This window comes from Crocodylus siamensis, chromosome 8 (genome assembly GCF_052110815.1).
Source record: "Crocodylus siamensis isolate JL-2025a chromosome 8, ASM5211081v1, whole genome shotgun sequence".
In the NCBI taxonomy this organism is placed as follows: Eukaryota; Metazoa; Chordata; order Crocodylia; family Crocodylidae; genus Crocodylus; species Crocodylus siamensis.
In genome coordinates, this window is record NC_143402.1 from 57832075 (window position 1) to 57849148 (window position 17074).

Sequence of the window (17074 nt, forward strand, 5' to 3'; positions counted from 1 at the left end):
AAACCCAAGTGAGCCGGGACGTTTTCAAACCCTTTATTAGCGGCTTTGTCCTCATCTCTGTCCCCTTGCGATCCCCGCCCACCGGACGGATCAGCTCCACAACACTAGCTTCATTTACATAACATTAATGTTAATTCACTAGCTATGCAAAACACTCCAGAAGCGTCGTCCCACGCCTCAGGTTTCTTCCTCCCCGCTCGCGTCACGATCTCCCGCGTCCTCAGCTACGTGCTCTGACCCTCCGACCACAGCGCCCCCGTCCTCCTGCCCCTGCTGAAGGGGGGTACGAGTCTGCCTGACACTGGAAGCCCCGCCCCCCGCGGCGCTGCCTAGCGGCGAGTGTAGGGTATTGCGGCGCTGTGCAGCGATCCTCGGCCCGACCCCGACTCCCCATCTGCGCTGGGCTGGAGCGGGGGGTCGGGTCACGACGCCCTCTCACCCACTCCCCCCAGGCTGTATCCAGAACGGGGAATGGGACCAGGGGCTGGGGAATGAATGTTGGGAGGAAACAAAGGTGAACCCCCCCATAGCCCTTGCAGACTGCCCTCAGGACCCCCTGCTTTGGGGGGAGGCAGGGGGATGTGCCCCCCCATGGGGGTCAGAGGGGGAGTGGGACACATGCAGTGCAATCCACATGCAACATATACAGAGTGGGGAAAGGGCTTGAGGTTGGGGGGGGTAATGCACACATTTGTCTCTAGCCTGGGGGGGGTGTTGTGAGGGGTGGGGGTGAGACTCTGTGTGTGTGTGTGTGTGTGTGTGTGTGTGTGTGACCTGCTGCCTCCATGTGCTTGGATACCTGAATCCTGGGGTGGGGAAGGTGGCTGGTATGCCTGGGTTCTCTGGCAGTGTATGTATGTACAGTGCCCCCCCAGTTTCTCACTCAGCTCAGCTCCTTCATCGGGCCCCAGCCCCTGGGATGTGGGAGGTTGAGGGGGGATCCCTCCAAGCTAAGCAGGGGTGCATACTTCATGGGAGGAGGGGGAAGCAAGTGGCCCCTGCTGCTCCTCCTTTGGACTCCAGGCCAGTTTGAGTCAGAAGGGAAGGGCGCATGGAGCTTTGGGGGCCTGTGTGGGAGGTGGGGACCCCCCGGGATCCAGTGCTGATGGGCAGGATCCAGTGACATCACTACAGAAGCAGGTTCAGGGGGCGGGATTTCCCCACCAGGATCCAGCACCTGCACAGAGCTGAGCACTGACTGGTGGATTCTGGGCTGGGATCCAGTGTCATCACCATGTAGGTAAGTGCTGACTGGCAGGATTCCCAGCTGGGATCCAGTGTTGTCACTAAGTGCTCATAGATGGGATTTCCAGGCTAGGATCCAGTGCCTTTATGCAAATTACTGCTGATTGGGTGGATCCCCAGCTGGGATCCAACGTTGACACCACACAAGGCGAGCATTGACAGGTGGGATCCCAGGATGGGATCCAGTGTCTCTACACAGGCAAGTGCTGATTGGCTGGATCTCTTGCTGGGATCCAGCATGGACAGAGTGGCTCTGGCTTTGGGGAGAGGGAGGCAGCTCCACCTTGGGGACTCCCAGCCCCTTTCCAGGGCCCTGACATGCAGCCACCACTGGGGTGTTGCCTGGGAGGCCTCTACTTACATGCAGCAAGCTCTGAGCAGCAACAGGGGAGCTGAGGCCTCCTGCCCTCCCACCCCTGCAACTCTCTACCCCGATCCAGCCAAGGTGCAGGGGCTCCAGAAGGCCATTGGGGGAGGGCTCTGTGGTGCCCCCCACCAGGGGGGGTGGCAGTTTCACCTGGAGACCACACCCAGTGCCTGCTTCATGTTCTCATAGACCACATAGCTGATGCTGACGGCTGGGATAACCTTCAGGAAGTTGGGGGCGATGCCGCGGTATAGCCCCAGCAGCCCCTCACGTGCCACAATGTGCCGGAACAACCCCCGCATTGTGGCCGGCGGGGCCCCCTCCACTGACGCTGCACAAAGAGGGGGCGGGGGGGAAGACGTGGTTAAGCCTGGGGCCAGTCACCCCCCAGCCTCTCATTGCATCCCCAAGGCAGCTGGCTGGTGCTGCAGCCACCTCTGGGGTAGAAATGTGGCAGGCACCAAGGTCACAACTACACACAGCCCCTCACCTTGCGCCTGCATTCGGGTCCTGACCAGTGCCAGGGGGTAGCTGGCAATCTGCCCGCAGGTGCTGGATGCAGTGCCACAGGCCAGGAGCACCAGGACGCCTGGGTCTGCTGTGTCCTTGCCATACTTCTGCAGCCAGGTGTTCTTCAGGGTCTGGGGGAGGAGGAGGGTCAGAAAATGGGGGGTGGATGATCTCCAGCTGCCAGGAGGAAGCTCTCCAGCCTTCCCCCTCCCTCCCCCTGCTCTCCCTGACTAGGTGCCTGGTGCTGGTTGTGTCCCACCTCATAGATGGCCAGATCAATGCCGGCATAGGGGATGATGCCCAGCATGTTGGGCAAGTAGCCCTTGTAGAAGGCCCGGACACCCTCACGGCGCAAAATGGAACGGGCGCAATCAGCTACGCCCACGTACTGCCCCGTGGCCCGCAGTGTCAGCCGTGTTTTCAGCACCTGGGGGATGAAATCAGGGAGGGGAGGAGGCATGAACCAGCAGACCCCTGGGGAGGGGAGGAGAACAGCTGCCCCGGGAGTGCTGTTTAGCAGGGCGTCTAAGAACTAAGATGTGGCTGAGCCTGGGATGCAGTGTGGAGGATGGTGAAGGGTAGGCACTGCCCTAGGGGGGAGGCTGGAAAGTAAGAAGATAAGAAGATTTGGGGATGGGAGAAGGGTGTTTCTCCCCCAAAACCACCCCCACTGCAGCACAGCATCCCCAGTTGCCCCCACACACCCCAGAGAGGTCCCTGCTATAGCAAGGGCAAGCAGCAGGCACTGGGAGTGAGGCAGGGGCAGTTCCCCTGCCTGTTGTCTCAGCTCTTACCTCCATGGGGTAGATGATGGTTTGGGCGGTGGCGCCAGCCAGTGACCCAGCTACGAAGCGCTCCTGCACCCGCAGAGTCTCCTGCTGCCCCCGAATTGCCCGCTTGATCTGGGGAAGAAACAGAATCACCTCTGCCCGGCATCATGGATTGGGGCCTGCCCCAGCCCTTTCCCTGAGGGGCAAGCTTCAAGGTGGGGTCGGGGGGAGGGCATATTCTAGGAGAGGGGTGGGGTCTGGGGGGTGGGAAGGAGAACAGGGGTAGGAGCCCGGACACCTGGGTTCCCCTTTATAACGGAGCTGCACTAAAAGTCCAGTGTGAGCAGATGCCTGGGAGGTGAGAAGGACAGACAGACACAGGTTCTACAAGGGCTAAACCCAAAGCTTGGACAGTCCATGAGATGTGTTCCTCCGACTGCTACTCCTTCCCCACCTTGCTCTGCCCTCCTCCCCCAGCCCAGCCCAGCCCAGCCCCCACCTGCTCATAGGCCATGAACTTGATGGCTGACTCAGGTGCGATCTTGAGAACGTTGATGCCATTGCCGCGCCAGAGCGAACGGATGCCACCCTCACACACCATCCCTCGCAGCCCCCCCAGCACATTCACTGTATTTGACTTGGAGGCATGCACCTGGTGGGGGCAAATGCCTGAGGTCAGAGGTCAGGTCCTTGGCCCTTGGAGCGGGCCAGGACCGCCCCAGGTAGATGCGCAGCATGGGGCGCAGGGTCAAAGGCAGCACTGGGGGCGGTACCTGCATGAAAACCTTGAGGCGGTCAAGGGGGGCGGTGCCAGTACGGGACACGGCCCCGGCCGCGGCTCCAGCCAACAGCTGCTTCCACCACATCCCCGTTGTCTTCTCCTTCTCCGAGAACTCGTCTGGCACCGTCAGGCTCTCACCGATGTCCAAGACCTGGTGGGGGGGGGCGGGGATCAGGATCAGGACCACAGCCCACCTCTCTACCCCGGGAGCTCTGAGAACTGACACCAGGCCTGGCTCCACTTCCACCCTGGGGCCAGATCAAGGCCCACCCACGGCCTGTGCTTGACCACAGCCTGATCTCTAACTGCCCCCTTCCCCCTGATGGGAGGAGGGGGGGGGGGGGGGAGAGGCTGTCCCTTCCCTACCTGCTCCAGCAGTCCCTCCCAGTATGGGACCTGAGGTGGCTGAGACCCAACCGACCCATATCCCCCCTCCCAGGATGGAAGTGATACCCCCTCATGGAGACCAGGTGCATCTGCAGGTGGGAGGGAGATGTCCTGAATGTCCCATTCACCTAGATCCCAGTTCAGGGCTTAGAAGAGTGTGGAAGGGGGAGGGGGGCAGCTGGGGAAACAAAAGCAGGGAGTGAAGGAGGATGGGGGAATTTGGGGGGGGGGGCAGTGGCCGGTGACTCCCCAACGTGCTCATAAGGGATGGAAGTCTCTCATCCTTCCTACTCTAACTCACTAGGCCCCCCTCCCCTCCCCAAATTAAGGAGAACCTAGGTGTTCAGGCTCCCAAACTCCCACAGCCTATTCTACCACCTCACCCCCCACAGACCCCACTCCTTGCCCAGAGTTGGGATAGAACCCATGTATCCAGGCTCCCTGCCCACCCCCCCCCCCAGCTCTAGCCCCCAGTGTCCTCCTGGAGTTGGGGATGGAACCCAGGTATCTGGGAGCCTACCAGCTCAGGGTCTGGCAGGGGTCGGGGCACCAGCTTGTCCATGGCAGGCGCAGGGCAGTGGGGCAGGTGCAGGGCAGTGCTGGGCAATAAACCCCGTGAAATCCCCCTAATGGGATCAGCCGGGCAGATGCTCAATCAAAGCTGGGGGTTGCTCAGCTCATCCCTCCCTTCCACCCACCTCTTGTGTCACCAAAGAGGAAAAAGGCAAGGGGGGTGGTGGAGGATGGGGTGGCTGTCACAGGATACAAAGAGGAGCTGGGGAGGAAACTGAGGAGTCCAGGCCCCTCTACCCCCAGAGCTGAGGAAGGAGGAACCCAGGAGTTCTGGCTTCCCAGACTTCCACCCCCTCTCTAATCTGGGATAGGACCCAGGTGTCCAATCTGGTCTGCTCTAAGCACAAGACCCCCTTCCACTCCCAGAGCTTATGACAGAACCCAGATGTCTAGGTTCCTGGACCCACCCCTGCCCCCAACACTGTTCTAAGCACTCGTCTCCACCCTTTTCCCAAACTCAGGGATGGAACCCAGGCATCCGGGCTCTAACCACTACTCCCCACCCCCTGCTGAGTGGGGACCCAGATCATTCCACCCCATCCTGAGCCCCACTGCTTGTCCCCAGGATGCTGGAGGCAGGACATGATCCCCGCCCCCAGTCCCTGCCAGGGGATCAACCCAGTTAATTATAACCCGTAATCTCCACCTGGCCTGACCAGAGAACCCAGGAGTCTGGGCAGCGAGCCCCACTGGCTCTCAGCCTCCCTCCCCCTTAGATGAGCTTCTGAGGTGACATCCCCACTCCCCCTGATAGGACCAGCCCCAGGAGAAGGGGAGGTGAGGGGGAAGCCCTCCCTGACCCCAGGCCAGAGCCCTGGAACATGGAGATGGAGGGTGATTGGGATAGGGCTAGGAGGGAATGGAACCCCTCCACCCCTGACCACTGCTGCTTGGCTCAGGAGTGTCACCTTCCTCCCTCCCACCCCCCAGCCTCCCCAAGCTCCTTAAGTGTCACAGTGTCAGGCCAGAGCCCAGTCCCGACCTTCCTCCTGGCTCCACCCCAGAGCTGGATGCAACCCCAGCTTCCCCAACCCTGGGAACAGAACTCAAGAGTCGGGGCTCCAGGTCCCCCGTCCTGGACCCACCTTCTGCCTTCCTCAGAGGCAGAAACCAAACTCTGGAACCCTGGCATCCAGTTCCCTTTTCTCCTTGCCTCCAGCAGCCCCCAGCAAGGGAACCCAGGAGCCTGGGCTCCCACTCCTCCCAAAGATGAGGCAAGTAGGGGCTCACCATGGAGTGCTTCCAGTAGTGTACCACAGCCTCCATGTTGTGCAGCGGGTGCAGCAGGAAGTGGTCGCGCCATTCTTGCCAGTCGATGGTCATGGTGCCATCCCGGTCCACGCTGCCGCCACCCCCCGACCCCATGAGGGCTGCGCCGGGGCCTGGGGCTGCCCCTGCCATGGCCACGGCCAAGGCCAAGGCCAAGGCCAAGGCCACGGCCCTGCCTGACCCCCCCTGCCGCAGGACTGGGTTATCTTGGGGCTGCAGCTGTGGCAGGACTCCACCCTACAGGGAAGACTTGGCCAAGGGACCCAGGCATCCGGGCTCCCAGGCCACCCCCCGCCATCCCTCCCAGAGCTGCAAAGAGAACTCAGGTGTCTGGACTCCCAGCTCCCCTTGTTCCCCACCAGTCCTGACTCCCTTCCCAGAGCAGAAAGAGAAATGAGTCATCTGGGTTCCCAGTCCCCCACTCCCCTCCCAGAGAACCCAGGCATCTGGACTCTCAGCTCCCACTGCCCCACAGAACAGGGATTGAACCCAGGTGTCCAGGCTCCCAGCCCCCCTTGACCTGTCCCCCGCTAGTGGCAACCATCGGGGGAGGGGAGAGACCCCAGCAGGGCTTGGGGGCAGGTCCCAAGGGTGTGGGGGCCAGAGAGGGGGTCCCAAAGGGGTGGGGGCACTATGGGAAAGGGGGCAGGGATACAGGGGTGTCTGGGGGTCTAGGGCATCTTTGCGGTATAGAGGGTCCCAGGAGAATGCAGGGGGGGTGCTGGGAGCACTCCACGGGTATGGAGGGGTCCAGACGCTCTGGGATGGTCTGGAGGGCTAGGAGGGCTCTGGGTGGGACCTAAGGGTTTGAGGGGTCTGGCAGGGCTCGCGAGTGCGGGGGGGCACCAGGGCTACAGGGATTTCAGAGGGCTTCAAAGGTCCGCACTCACCTGGCAAGAATCCTCTGAGCCTGGGCGCGAGTGATGGGCACCCCCAGGCTGCGGAAGGTTTGCTGAATTTCAGAGACATCAATTTGGCCTGGGGACAAGTACAGGAGGGTGGGGATCAGCACATGTGTATAGAGAGTGTACAACTGTAAAGGTTCACATGTTCATATACAATGCGTAGGGGAGGCATGGGGGGGCATGTGCCACCCCTGAGATTGGCCACTGCTAAGGCTACTGCCAGCTTTTGTGGGCAGTTGCTGCCCCTCCCCCCACTGCTAGGACCCCTTACTGCCTACCACCCTCCCTCTCTCGCCACTGACACCACCTCAGGTGCCTACAGGCAGTCCCCACTCACCACCTGCAGGTGGTTGCCGCGCCCCCCAGCCTGAAGAGGCATGTGTCATTCATGCACATGTGTGCAGGTGTGTGAAGCATACAAGTTGGCCCCTGGGAGCAGGAGCCAGTGCCCCTGTCACCTGAGGCACGTGCCCACTGGGCATCACGCACTGCTCAGGGAGTGGTTGGTCCTGCTCGCACACATGTGAGAATGCACTCACATGCCTCCCCACTCAGGCCCTGACAGAACTCCTCCCCTCCTCCAGCTTCACTGTTGCTCACTGGGAGACCTGGGCAAACCCCTCCAGCCCATCTAGCACAAGTGTGCCACCCTCTACACACATGTCAACAGGGGCCAGCCCAATGCTCACAGGGGCCCCTGGAGGTGGGGATGCCCCCATGTCCCAGACTGAGACCTGATCCAGCCTGCCCCAGCATCAGTGACAGCCCCAGAGACCAACTGCCCCTGCCCCCAACTCCAGCCTGGTGATGCCCAGGCAGACGGGATTGATGGGGGGTGATGCTGGCAGCATCCAGCTTCCATCAGCCTCAGTCCACCCAGGCAGCAGCCTCCAGGTTCCCCCACCAGCCCCTAGCTGCCCCCACCCAGGAATGGGGTGGGGACTATGGCGGGGTGGGGAACCCAGGAGTCCTGATCTGGGAGGTCTGGGAGTGGTCTGTGCCCCTTGGATGCAGCACACAAGCTCAAGGCTGAGGGGCAGAAAAGAGGGCTTTAGGTTAGGGAATGGAGGCAGCGGGTGTGTGGGGGCAGTAAGGGGGGTCCCGGTACCATTTTGGCCGTGGTCCAGGCAGTGAAGCATGAGGCACAGGTAGGGGAGGGGTCCCAGGAGGTCCCTGGAAGGTGGAGGGCCCCACTACTGTACTGGCTGGAACATGGGGCACATAGGGGTCCTGGGAGCAGCAGGGGGGATCCATATGGGGCACACTGGGGAAGGTCCCTGGGAGCAGAGGGGTGGGTCCCAGTACTGTTGTGGTTGCAGTCTAGGCAGTGGAGCATGAGGCACACATGGGGAGGTGTCCCGGGGGGGGGTGGTCCATGGAGGGTCCACAGTGGGGGCAAGGGGAGGTCCCCCAGTACCATTGTGGTTGCACTAGCTGGGGGTGGGGAGAGGGCCTGAGAAGGCTGTGGTGGGGTCCACGGTCCTGGTATCGCTGTGTGAAACATGAGGTGCAGGCAGGGGGTCCAAGGGGTCCTGTGGGGTGCTGGTATGTTCAGCTGCAAATGAGGGGGTGGAACATGAGATGCTAGTTGGGGGTGGGGAGGGTCTGGGAGGGGTTCCCATCACCACAGTGCTTAGGACAGGATGGGGGGACCCAAGGGGTTCTGGTATGAGTCAGGGGTCAAGGGGGGGTCCCATGGTGGGCGTTGGTACTGTTGGAACATGAGGGGCAGACAGGGGGTCATGGGGAGGGTATGGGGGTCCCAGTACCATCACGGTTGCGGTCCAGGTGGTGGAACATGAGGCGTAAGCGCCGCTCTCGCTCCTGCAAGAACCGGGCAAACTCCTCGAAGTCCAGCTGCCCATCGTGGTCTGTGTCACCTTCGCGCAGGATCTCCTGGGGGGACACAAGGGGTTGGTTTCAGTGTGGGAGTCAGTGCACAGGACAAACATGGGGGGTTGCAGGACAGGGAAGCTGGGGCTGCCTCTGTCTCACTGTCCCCCCATTGGGGCTGCTTGGTATTTTCAGTGCCCTGCAGCTCCTCACAGTGGAAGGAATCAGCTGGCAGCACCACAGGCAGTGAGGGTTTAAGGTGTCTGCGCTCCCAGCACCCCCCTCTCTAATCACCGGACCCCTCTTCCTGAGCAGGAGGGAACTCAGGTGTTCAGGTGCCCTCCGACCCGTCAAGCTCTGCCCCCAGCCCAGCAGCTTATAGAATAAAGAAGCCTCAGCCCCACCCCTTCCCGTGTGCTCAGGCCAGGATCCAGATGCAGAATTGGGCCCCATATGTTTACATTCCGTGCGTGCCCAGCTAGTCACGGGACCACTGGGGCTTGCAGGGGCACCCGTGGGAGCCCAGATGCCTGGGTTCCCTCCAGGGAAGGGGGGACTAGTGGTTACAGCAGGGGAAGGCTGGAAGCTTGGACTCCTGGGTCCTATTGTGGGGTGCCTCCTTTAAGTCCTGAGTGCCTGGGGCACCGTCAGCCACTTTCTTCTGCCCTGAGGAGATACTCTAGGCACTAAAAATACTGTGTAGCCCCATGCCAGGCACTATTTATACTGCATGGGGCCCAGCCAACTCCCCCACCTCTGCCATGGGGTGCTGCACCTCCCTCCCCAGATCCTGCTGCCCCCCGGCACGCTGGACACCTAGGTTCTTTCTTTGCAAGAAGAACAAAGAACCCAGGCATCTGGCAGCCCCACACCCCCTCCCCACACACAGCAGGAGAGAACCCAGGTATCCAGGCTCCCATTGCTCTCACTGGCCCAGGAAGCCTGGGGCTTTGTACACCACATGTGTCACACACGTCACAGGTGTGTCACAGCCCCCATGGGTAGTCATTCCCTCCACCTCCGCAAGGCAGGGAGGGCACATGCATGTGCCTCCTCCAGGCATATGAAAGCATGTGGTACTGGGCTCGCCTTGCACACGCGTGTCTGGACCCCATGGGTGCACACGTGTCTAGGCCTGTTACACACGCCATCCACTCCGCTTCCGTATCAAGCCCTTCCCCCCACTCCTTGCAGGAGGCAGCAGGAACCAGTGGTCAGAGGGGTAGGGGGCAGCTGGATGCCTGGGTTCCCTCTGCAGCTCTGAGTGGAGCAGGTTCGGGGCGGGGACCGGCAGCCGGGATGCCTGGGTACTAGCTCCAGCCTTGGCAGCACACTAGGGTCCAGCGACGTTCCCCCCGCCCAGTGCCGGCAACAGCGTGGATCTAACGGGTCTGAGCGGGGGCGGAGGCCCGGCAGCCCGGACGCCTGGGTTCCCTGCTCAGCTGTGGGAGACCGACGGAGGCCCAGCGGGTGGGGGGGGGCAAAGCCGGCATCCCGGACGCCTGGGTCCCACCCCCTGCCTCAGTTTCCCCACAACCCCCACCCCGATAGGGAACCCGACCGGTCCCAGCCTTCCCGGGTCCAAGGCGCCCCGGTACCTCCTCGGCCCGGGCCCCCGCGCTCATGCCCAGGCGGGCCAGGCCCTGGCGCAGCTCCTCCACGTCCACCCGCCCGTCCTTATTGGCGTCCAGCTCGTCGAACAAGGCCCCCCACTGCCGCCGGCGCTCGGCGTCCCCGCCCGCGCCCCGCATGGCCCCGCTCAAGCTTGGTCCGTGCAGCACCGAGCGCCGCACAGCCGTCCCGCCATGCCCGCCGGGGGCCGGGAGCCTGGTGCCGGGGCTGGGGGGTACGGAACCGGTTGCTGCCGCTGCGCCACGCGCTGCTTGGCGTCGCCGCCCGCCCCGCTTTTTCGAGACACGCCTGAGTTTCAGCCCTGGAGGAGTGGGGTCAAGTGGTTAGAGCGGATAGTGGGAGGGAGTCAGGACGCCTGGGTTTCAGCCCTAGGGTGGAGTCAAAAGGGCAGAGCAGTTGGGGGGCAGGACCCTAGGTTCTACCTCTGGGCTGGGGGAGTTGGAAGGGGTGGGGGGCAGGATGCCTGGGCTCTTGTTCCAGGCTGAGTGGGGCCTAGACGGTTAAGGGGTAATGGGGGGTGGGGGCAGGACCCCTGGGATCCCTCTGGGAGGGGCGGTACCCCGGACACCTGGGTTCTGAACCGCTGCCCCGGCTCCAGGAAGGGAACCACATGGAGTGGGTTGGGAGTGGGGGGCAGGACTCCTGCGTTCTTTCCCCGGCGCCCTCGTGGTACAATTAATCCCTCTCCTTAGAGACTACCCACCATATCCTACAAGCTAAACGCGGATTCCCCCCTTCTGTGCTCGGGTTTGCCCACCAGGCTCAGCTGGGGGGCGCTCTGTTCTAGGCTTGAGTTGCCGCCGAAAATTTGTAAAAGTGAGTTTCTATTAACTTTGTGAAACCTCAGGTGCATTTTGTTTACTTGTAGTTTTTCTTAATGTGTTTCATAGTGACAGCTTTTACTAATAAAATGTTTTTAATAAAAAAAAAAAAAAAAAAAAAAAAAAAAAAAAAGCCGCCGAAAAGCAGCTATCTCTGGGGTGGGCCACGGCCCCGCCAGGACGGGGAGACGACCGTGGACACAATTGTTGGCCCTGAGCTCAGGTGCAACCACCTGCGGGGGCAGGTGCACGTCGTTCCCGGGCTCTGAAATGCAACCAGCTCTGGGGTGTGGCACAACAATGGCTGGGAAAGGGCAGCTCCGGTCACGTGGGGAAACAGGTGGGGGCGGGGGCAGAGACCCAGAGGAGGGAATGCAGGCATGGGTGCTGGCGGGGGCTGGGATGCAGCCACCTCTGGTGAGGGAGCGATACCGGCCCCGGCTGCAACGCACCCAAGAGGCGTTGGAGCTGGGGGCGGGAGAAAGGTTCCCACGATGCCCCTGGTGACGTCATTAATCCCCTTTACAGCGTATTAGCCGGTCACGGGGGGAATGGGTTTAATCCGCGATATTGGCGCCGTGAATGGGTCGGTTTGTTCCTCCGCCAGCGGCGTCGCTTAGCAGCGGTCCGGGAAGGAACCGGGGCAGCCGGGGCCATGGGGCCCGCTCCCGGGGCAAGGGAGGGGAATTCTCGCCCGCCCGCACCGCGCTGCCCTCCCGGAGGAGACACGAAACTCAATGTCGCCGCCTCCACTTCTCCCACTCTCCCGCCTCCTGATTGGCGGAGCCGCCCCCCCTTCCCAGCGGTTTGCAGCCGTGAGGGGCGAGCTAGGCGCCATTAACCCTTCCGTGGCCGTTACAGAGGGCAAGGGCCTGTCCCTCTTAAAGATACAGACAACTTTTTTTGAGCCTCCCCCCCAAACTCCATCCATGAAATATGGGTACCCCGCCTTCCTGCGTGGGAGACGCCGGGCGCGTTGGTTGCCTGCAGCCCCCCCACCAAAGCGACTTGTTTGCTTCTTACATCTGGGGAAACTGAGGCAGGGAGCGCTCCTTGCGGACTTGGGCTCAGCCTTGGGGAATTAGGATCCAGGTATCTGGGCCCTGTCTGCCACCCCTACTTTATCCAATCACTGTCCCCCCTTCCCAGGCATCCGGGATCCAGGACCGCCCCTAGAACCCAGGGCGCAGCGGCCGCGGGGGTTAGATGTTACGTGTGTCCGCATTTAACCCGGGGTCCTGGAGGAGGCAGTTAGCGAGTTACCTTGGATTAACCCGCCCAAGATTAAACCAGCCACCTCCCCTGAGGGGGGGCACAGCACTGTGGTACCAGGGGGAAACTGAGGCAGCCTGGTAGCGTGCCTCTCTAGGGTCCGTTTCATTTGATCGGTGTTGAGGGCCCGGACACATGCATTTAGCCCGGGATAAACCCCCCTCGCCCCGCCTCCAGCGCCAGGGCCCCTCAGAACCAGGGCGGAGTCTGGGGGGGATCTCAGAGGCGTCACCCACCCCAAAATCTTCCCTAGAAGAGATCAGACCAAGAAGGCTTCAAGGGGGTAGGGAGGTGCCTCGGACACCTGGGTTCCCTCTAGACCAGGCAGCCCGAACACCTCGGTTCTTTCCCTGCTCTGGGAGGGAAGTGGAGCCCAGCTGAAGGAAGCGATGCCAAGCCAGGACTCCTGGGTTCCCGACCCCTCGGTTTACCCCCGCGCGGGGCCATTCACCTGCCAAGCGCTTGGAGAGCGGGGGGTGGGGGGCACTTTCGGGTCGTCGCACTTAGCCAGGAAGGAGCGCGGCGGGGGACCAGGACACCCGGGTTTTCTCCAGCCTGGGAGAGGAGCGGAGTTAGAGCAGCTGGGAGGGGGCTGGGAGCAAGGACGTCCAGGTTCCCTGAGAAGGGCTGGAGCATGGCGGGGGAGGCCGGGCGCCTGGGTTCCCCCCGCTCCCGTTGCCCGGACGCCGGGCTTCTCCGCTCGGCTGCACGCACCTGCTCTCAGGTGAGCCCCTCCCTCGGGGCCTTGGCAGCCAGGTGTGCGCCCCGCCCCGTGCAGGGGGGCGGTACCTGTCGGTCTCAGGTGTAGGGGGCGGGGCCCCGGGTCACGTGAGCAGGAGGAAGAGCGGGGCTGGACAGACGGACGCACCGACGGACGCGGCGGTGGGTGAGTGTGAGGGGGCACGCGTGGGGGCGGGGCGTAGAGGTTACCTCCTATCCGCCAGGTAACCCTTGCCCCGGGGGTGGCTTGGACTCCAGACCCGGGGGCTGAGGGGAAGGGACCGTGTCCTTCAGCCCGTGGTACAGCAGGGGTTAACCCCTTCCCCCGCGTCGGGAACCCAGGAGATCGCGTAGCCTGGAGCCCACTCATGCCGGGAACAGGTGCCCCTTCCCCTCTTCTCCGTGCAGGGAGTAGAAAGACCACCCCTACACTTCTTCCCCCCTCCCCGGGACACCCATGGTTGGGCGGGGCGGCAAGCAAGGGGTTACCCCCTCGCGTGGGGCCGCCTCTGCGGGCTTAAAAATTGACCATCAGGATGGGTGGGGGAGACTGGCATATCCCAGAATGCCCTGGGCCGGGGGAGTCTTTGCGTGTGCTGCGGCCTCTCTCTGTGCCTCAGTTTCCCCTCCCTCTGCAGCACAGGGAGCAGTGGGGTCTCTGCCCTATGCGTACAGCGCCCTGTGCTGCACCTTCCCCCACTACTATCACTGCTCCTGAGCCTGACCCCTGCCCCTTCTCCAGGTAGGGGACCCTGTGGTCTTCCCCAGAAGCAGCTGCATCTCACAGAAGGCTTGGCTACGTATACCACCCTGAGCAGCTGGTTAATTGGGGGGGTCACTATATCCCCCCCAGCTGGGGGCGATGGCAGAACTGCCCCCCCTGGCTCTCCTGCTAGCAGCGATGCTACAGACCACAGTCCATCCAGCCCTGGGCCATGGTAAGTGAATGAGCTAAGGGGGATGGGAGCCAGGACACCTGGGTTCTCTTCCAGGCAGAGGGAGGGGAGGGGGTGAGGGCCAGGGTCCCGGGCAGTCCCTGCAAGTCAGGATGAGCTGGCTTCATATTGTGCAGCTGCTCTGTTCCACACCAGAGCCAGAAGCAGCTTGCAGCCACCCCAGAGATGATGGGTTAGGGGGCCGCTCATGGGAGAGGGGAGAAGAAAATGTACAGTGCCTTGCACCTGGGGCCAGAGAAGTGGGCCTGGATGGAGGATGGACCCCCACCCCCTTCTCTGTGCTATATGACTGCCACTGCCCCACTCCAGAGGTGGCTATATGTCAGTAGCAGAGCCAGGTGGGTGAGGCACAAAGGGGCTCTGCTGGGGTAGGTGGACCCCCTCCATGGACCCCTGTGTAAATGCCCACCTCCCACTTCCCAGGCATGGGGGGTATCAGGATACCTGGGTTTCCTGTGTTCCAATTGTGTGGGGTGGGGGTGGTCTGCTGGGCTGGAGCAGGGGGGCATGGGAGCCAGGCTGCCTGGCTTCTCCACTCTTCTACTTTGGGGATATGGTTTGACTGGGGGTGGGGGGTGCAGGAGGCCAGACAACTGGGCTCTCCCGGGAGATGGGTCCCTCAAGAACTGCAGGATGGTATCAGGCCTGACCAGCCTACCCATTGCTCAAGACCTGGAAGTTTCGGGCAGACGTCAGGTGGGTGGGGCAGAGCTGGTGAGGTGGGGGGACAGGACATCTGGGTTCTGTGGGGGGTGGTAGGCCTGGGGGCACCTGTCCTTTGGGGGTGGGGGGCTGGGGCATGTGCTGCTTGCCTCCAGCTGTGGGGTGTGTGTGGGGGTCCTTCACTTCCTGTTCCCCTGGGCTGCTGCCCCACCCCAGAGTTGGTTGCATCTTGAGGGGGTGGATCCAGGCACAGCACTGCCTTGTGTGTGGGGAGGGGTGACTCCAACAGATGCCTCTTCACGGCTGCTTATTCCTCTCCCCCCACCCCCGAGATTAACCCCTTCCTTTCTTTTGCTTCCCTCCAACCCAGAGGCCAATACCACCAGCAGTAACCGCACAGATGGTCCCGCTGATTCCTCAGGGCTCACAGTGAGTGTAGAGGAGTGCAGGGGGGATTAGGGTAGGAGGGTGCCAGACTGGGTGCAGGGTGTGGGAGTGGTGGTGGGCTCTGGGTCCTACCTCAGAGGAAGCTGGGGGGGTCCAATACTCTCCACTGATTTTGTTTCCCCCCCGCCCCACCTCTGTCCGCACACAGGCAGGGGAGGTGGCAGCCATCAGTGTGTGCAGCATCTTCGGTGGGCTGCTGCTCCTGGGGCTCCTGGTCTTTGGGGTGCTGAAGCTGCGGGAGAAACGGCAGACAGAGGGCACCTACCGGCCCAGCAGCGAGGAGCAAGCAGGTGCCCGCGTTGGGCCCAGCCCCCACCTCAAACTGCCCCCTGAGGAGCGACTCATCTGAGATCCTCCCAGACTTCTGCCCCACCTTGGACTCCTGCCCCCCATCTATGGGGAACCATGCTGGGGCCAGGGGCAGTTGCAGCTGCCTTGCTACCCTGTGGTGCTTCCTGGTGGTGGAAGCAATAGGGGGGACCCAGACAGTACCCCCTCCGGACTGGTCTTTATTCCTGCATCTGTCTGTCTGTCCTGCAGAAGAGGCTGGGGCTAGATCTGCCCCCATGAGTGTTCCCTGGTGGCTGAACCCAAGGAAGGGGGTCTCTGACAGCCCCCCACCCCACACTGGTCTCTCCAGTGTCCCTTTGTCTGTCCAGGCTCTGGGTGGGGATTGGACTTATGCTCCCTGGTGGCCAAAGCAATAGGTGGGGTCCTGCTCCTTGCCCGCTGAACTGGTCTGTACCCCTGCTCCCCTGGGGGCAGCCTCCTGTGTCTGTCTTGGGAGGGGGAGTAGGGGGTCAGGCTGATGCTGCTCTAATCTGTCCCCCCACTCCCCTCCCCTTTTAATGGCTTTGAATGGATGTTTAATAAAATCCTGGGTTTGTTTTTGAATTGTCACAGGGGGACTGGGGTGTGGGGATGCTGCTCTTCCAGCCTTAGCTGGCTCCACCTCCATACCCTGTCATGCCTATGTGGGAAGTGGTGCTTATGTCCCCTTCCAGGAATGCTCTGAGGGTGCAGGGATGACCCCCTACCCAAGGCTGGTGTGTGTGAGGGGGATAATAACTTCCTCCTGCTGCTGCATATTGCGTTGGGGGATGAGGCTCAGCTACCCCTGCTTGGGGCAGCAGGTCAAAGCAAGCAGGGAGCTTCCTGCCTTCCAGGAGCTGGAGCAGGGGTCACCCCCACCCGAATCCTCTTCTGCTGCCCCACAGCTGAGAGCCTGTCCCCCATCCCCTGTGGCCTACCCAGTTGGGTCCTGCTTGTAGCAGGGAAGTGAAGAACGGGCAGAGACCCCTCCACCCCCAGCTGCTAGCCAGTGTCACTAGGGGCTGGGGAATAGGGTGGGGGGGCACCCCCCTGACCTGGCTTGAGGTGCAGCACCTGGCAGGGTGGGGTTCTTTACCCGTAGAGACCCTTCAACAGTGGGGGAGCCCCAAAGGTTCTGGTCCAACCCCCAGCACTGCCCCCTGCTTTGTACCACCCCCCACCAGGGAACCCCCAGCATTCCAGGATGCACTGGGACCTACAGTGGGGGGTGGGCTTGGTGTTAAGGGGCCAAGATCCTACAGCCATGGGTGGGGTGGGGTGGGGTGGGCTGCGGGGGAGGAAGGCAGCACTCAGGGCTGGGGAGCCCTGGTGCTTTTTCCCCACCCCAGGTGGTTCCTAGCCATGCACCTGCCACTGCTCCTCTCCCTTAAGGCCCAGGCAGCTGAGCTTGGTACCCAGTGATCTTATCCAAGGATTGTGACCTTTGCCTGCCCCTAAACCCGGGCAAGTGGTGCCCTCCTCCCATCCCAGTTGAATCCAGCTCAGGGTGTTAATGGAAGCCCCCAGGACAGGGCCAACTCTCCTCCCAGCCCCCCACCCCCCCCCAGAGGTGGCTGCATCTCTTCCCCCCAGGGCTGGGACCTCACAACC

The 17074-nt window shown here is 62.3% G+C and overlaps 2 protein-coding genes across 5 annotated transcripts; one reads left to right on the forward strand and one right to left on the reverse strand.

The window, feature by feature from the left end:
• Positions 1–18: 18 nt before the first annotated feature.
• On the reverse strand, positions 19–10541 carry SLC25A23 (solute carrier family 25 member 23). 2 transcript variants are annotated; one of them, XM_090059754.1, is made up of 10 exons: positions 10239–10541; positions 8577–8703; positions 6793–6880; positions 5864–5975; positions 3666–3824; positions 3392–3544; positions 2917–3024; positions 2382–2549; positions 2103–2253; positions 19–1943 (listed from the first exon to the last, which is right to left on the reverse strand). In XM_090059754.1, the coding sequence occupies exons 1-10, from the start codon at positions 10389–10391 to the stop codon at positions 1759–1761; spliced, it is 1404 nt and encodes a 467-aa protein (XP_089915880.1). In that variant the 5' UTR covers positions 10392–10541; the 3' UTR covers positions 19–1758. The 2 variants fall into 2 exon arrangements, with proteins under 2 accessions (XP_089915880.1, XP_089915879.1); XM_090059753.1 differs by having other exon boundaries at positions 5864–5978.
• Positions 10542–12736: 2195 nt separating this feature from the next.
• CRB3 (crumbs cell polarity complex component 3) lies at positions 12737–16045 on the forward strand. Of its 3 annotated transcripts, none has more exons than XM_090059785.1 (4): positions 12737–13251; positions 13828–14023; positions 15075–15133; positions 15300–16045. In XM_090059785.1, exons 2-4 carry the CDS (start codon positions 13948–13950, stop codon positions 15498–15500), a joined length of 336 nt encoding a protein of 111 aa, XP_089915911.1. In that variant the 5' UTR covers positions 12737–13251; positions 13828–13947; the 3' UTR covers positions 15501–16045. The 3 variants fall into 3 exon arrangements, with proteins under 3 accessions (XP_089915911.1, XP_089915912.1, XP_089915910.1); XM_090059786.1 differs by lacking the exon at positions 12737–13251 and adding an exon at positions 13345–13466; XM_090059784.1 differs by lacking the exon at positions 12737–13251 and adding an exon at positions 14623–14737 and having other exon boundaries at positions 13831–14023.
• Positions 16046–17074: the final 1029 nt, after the last annotated feature.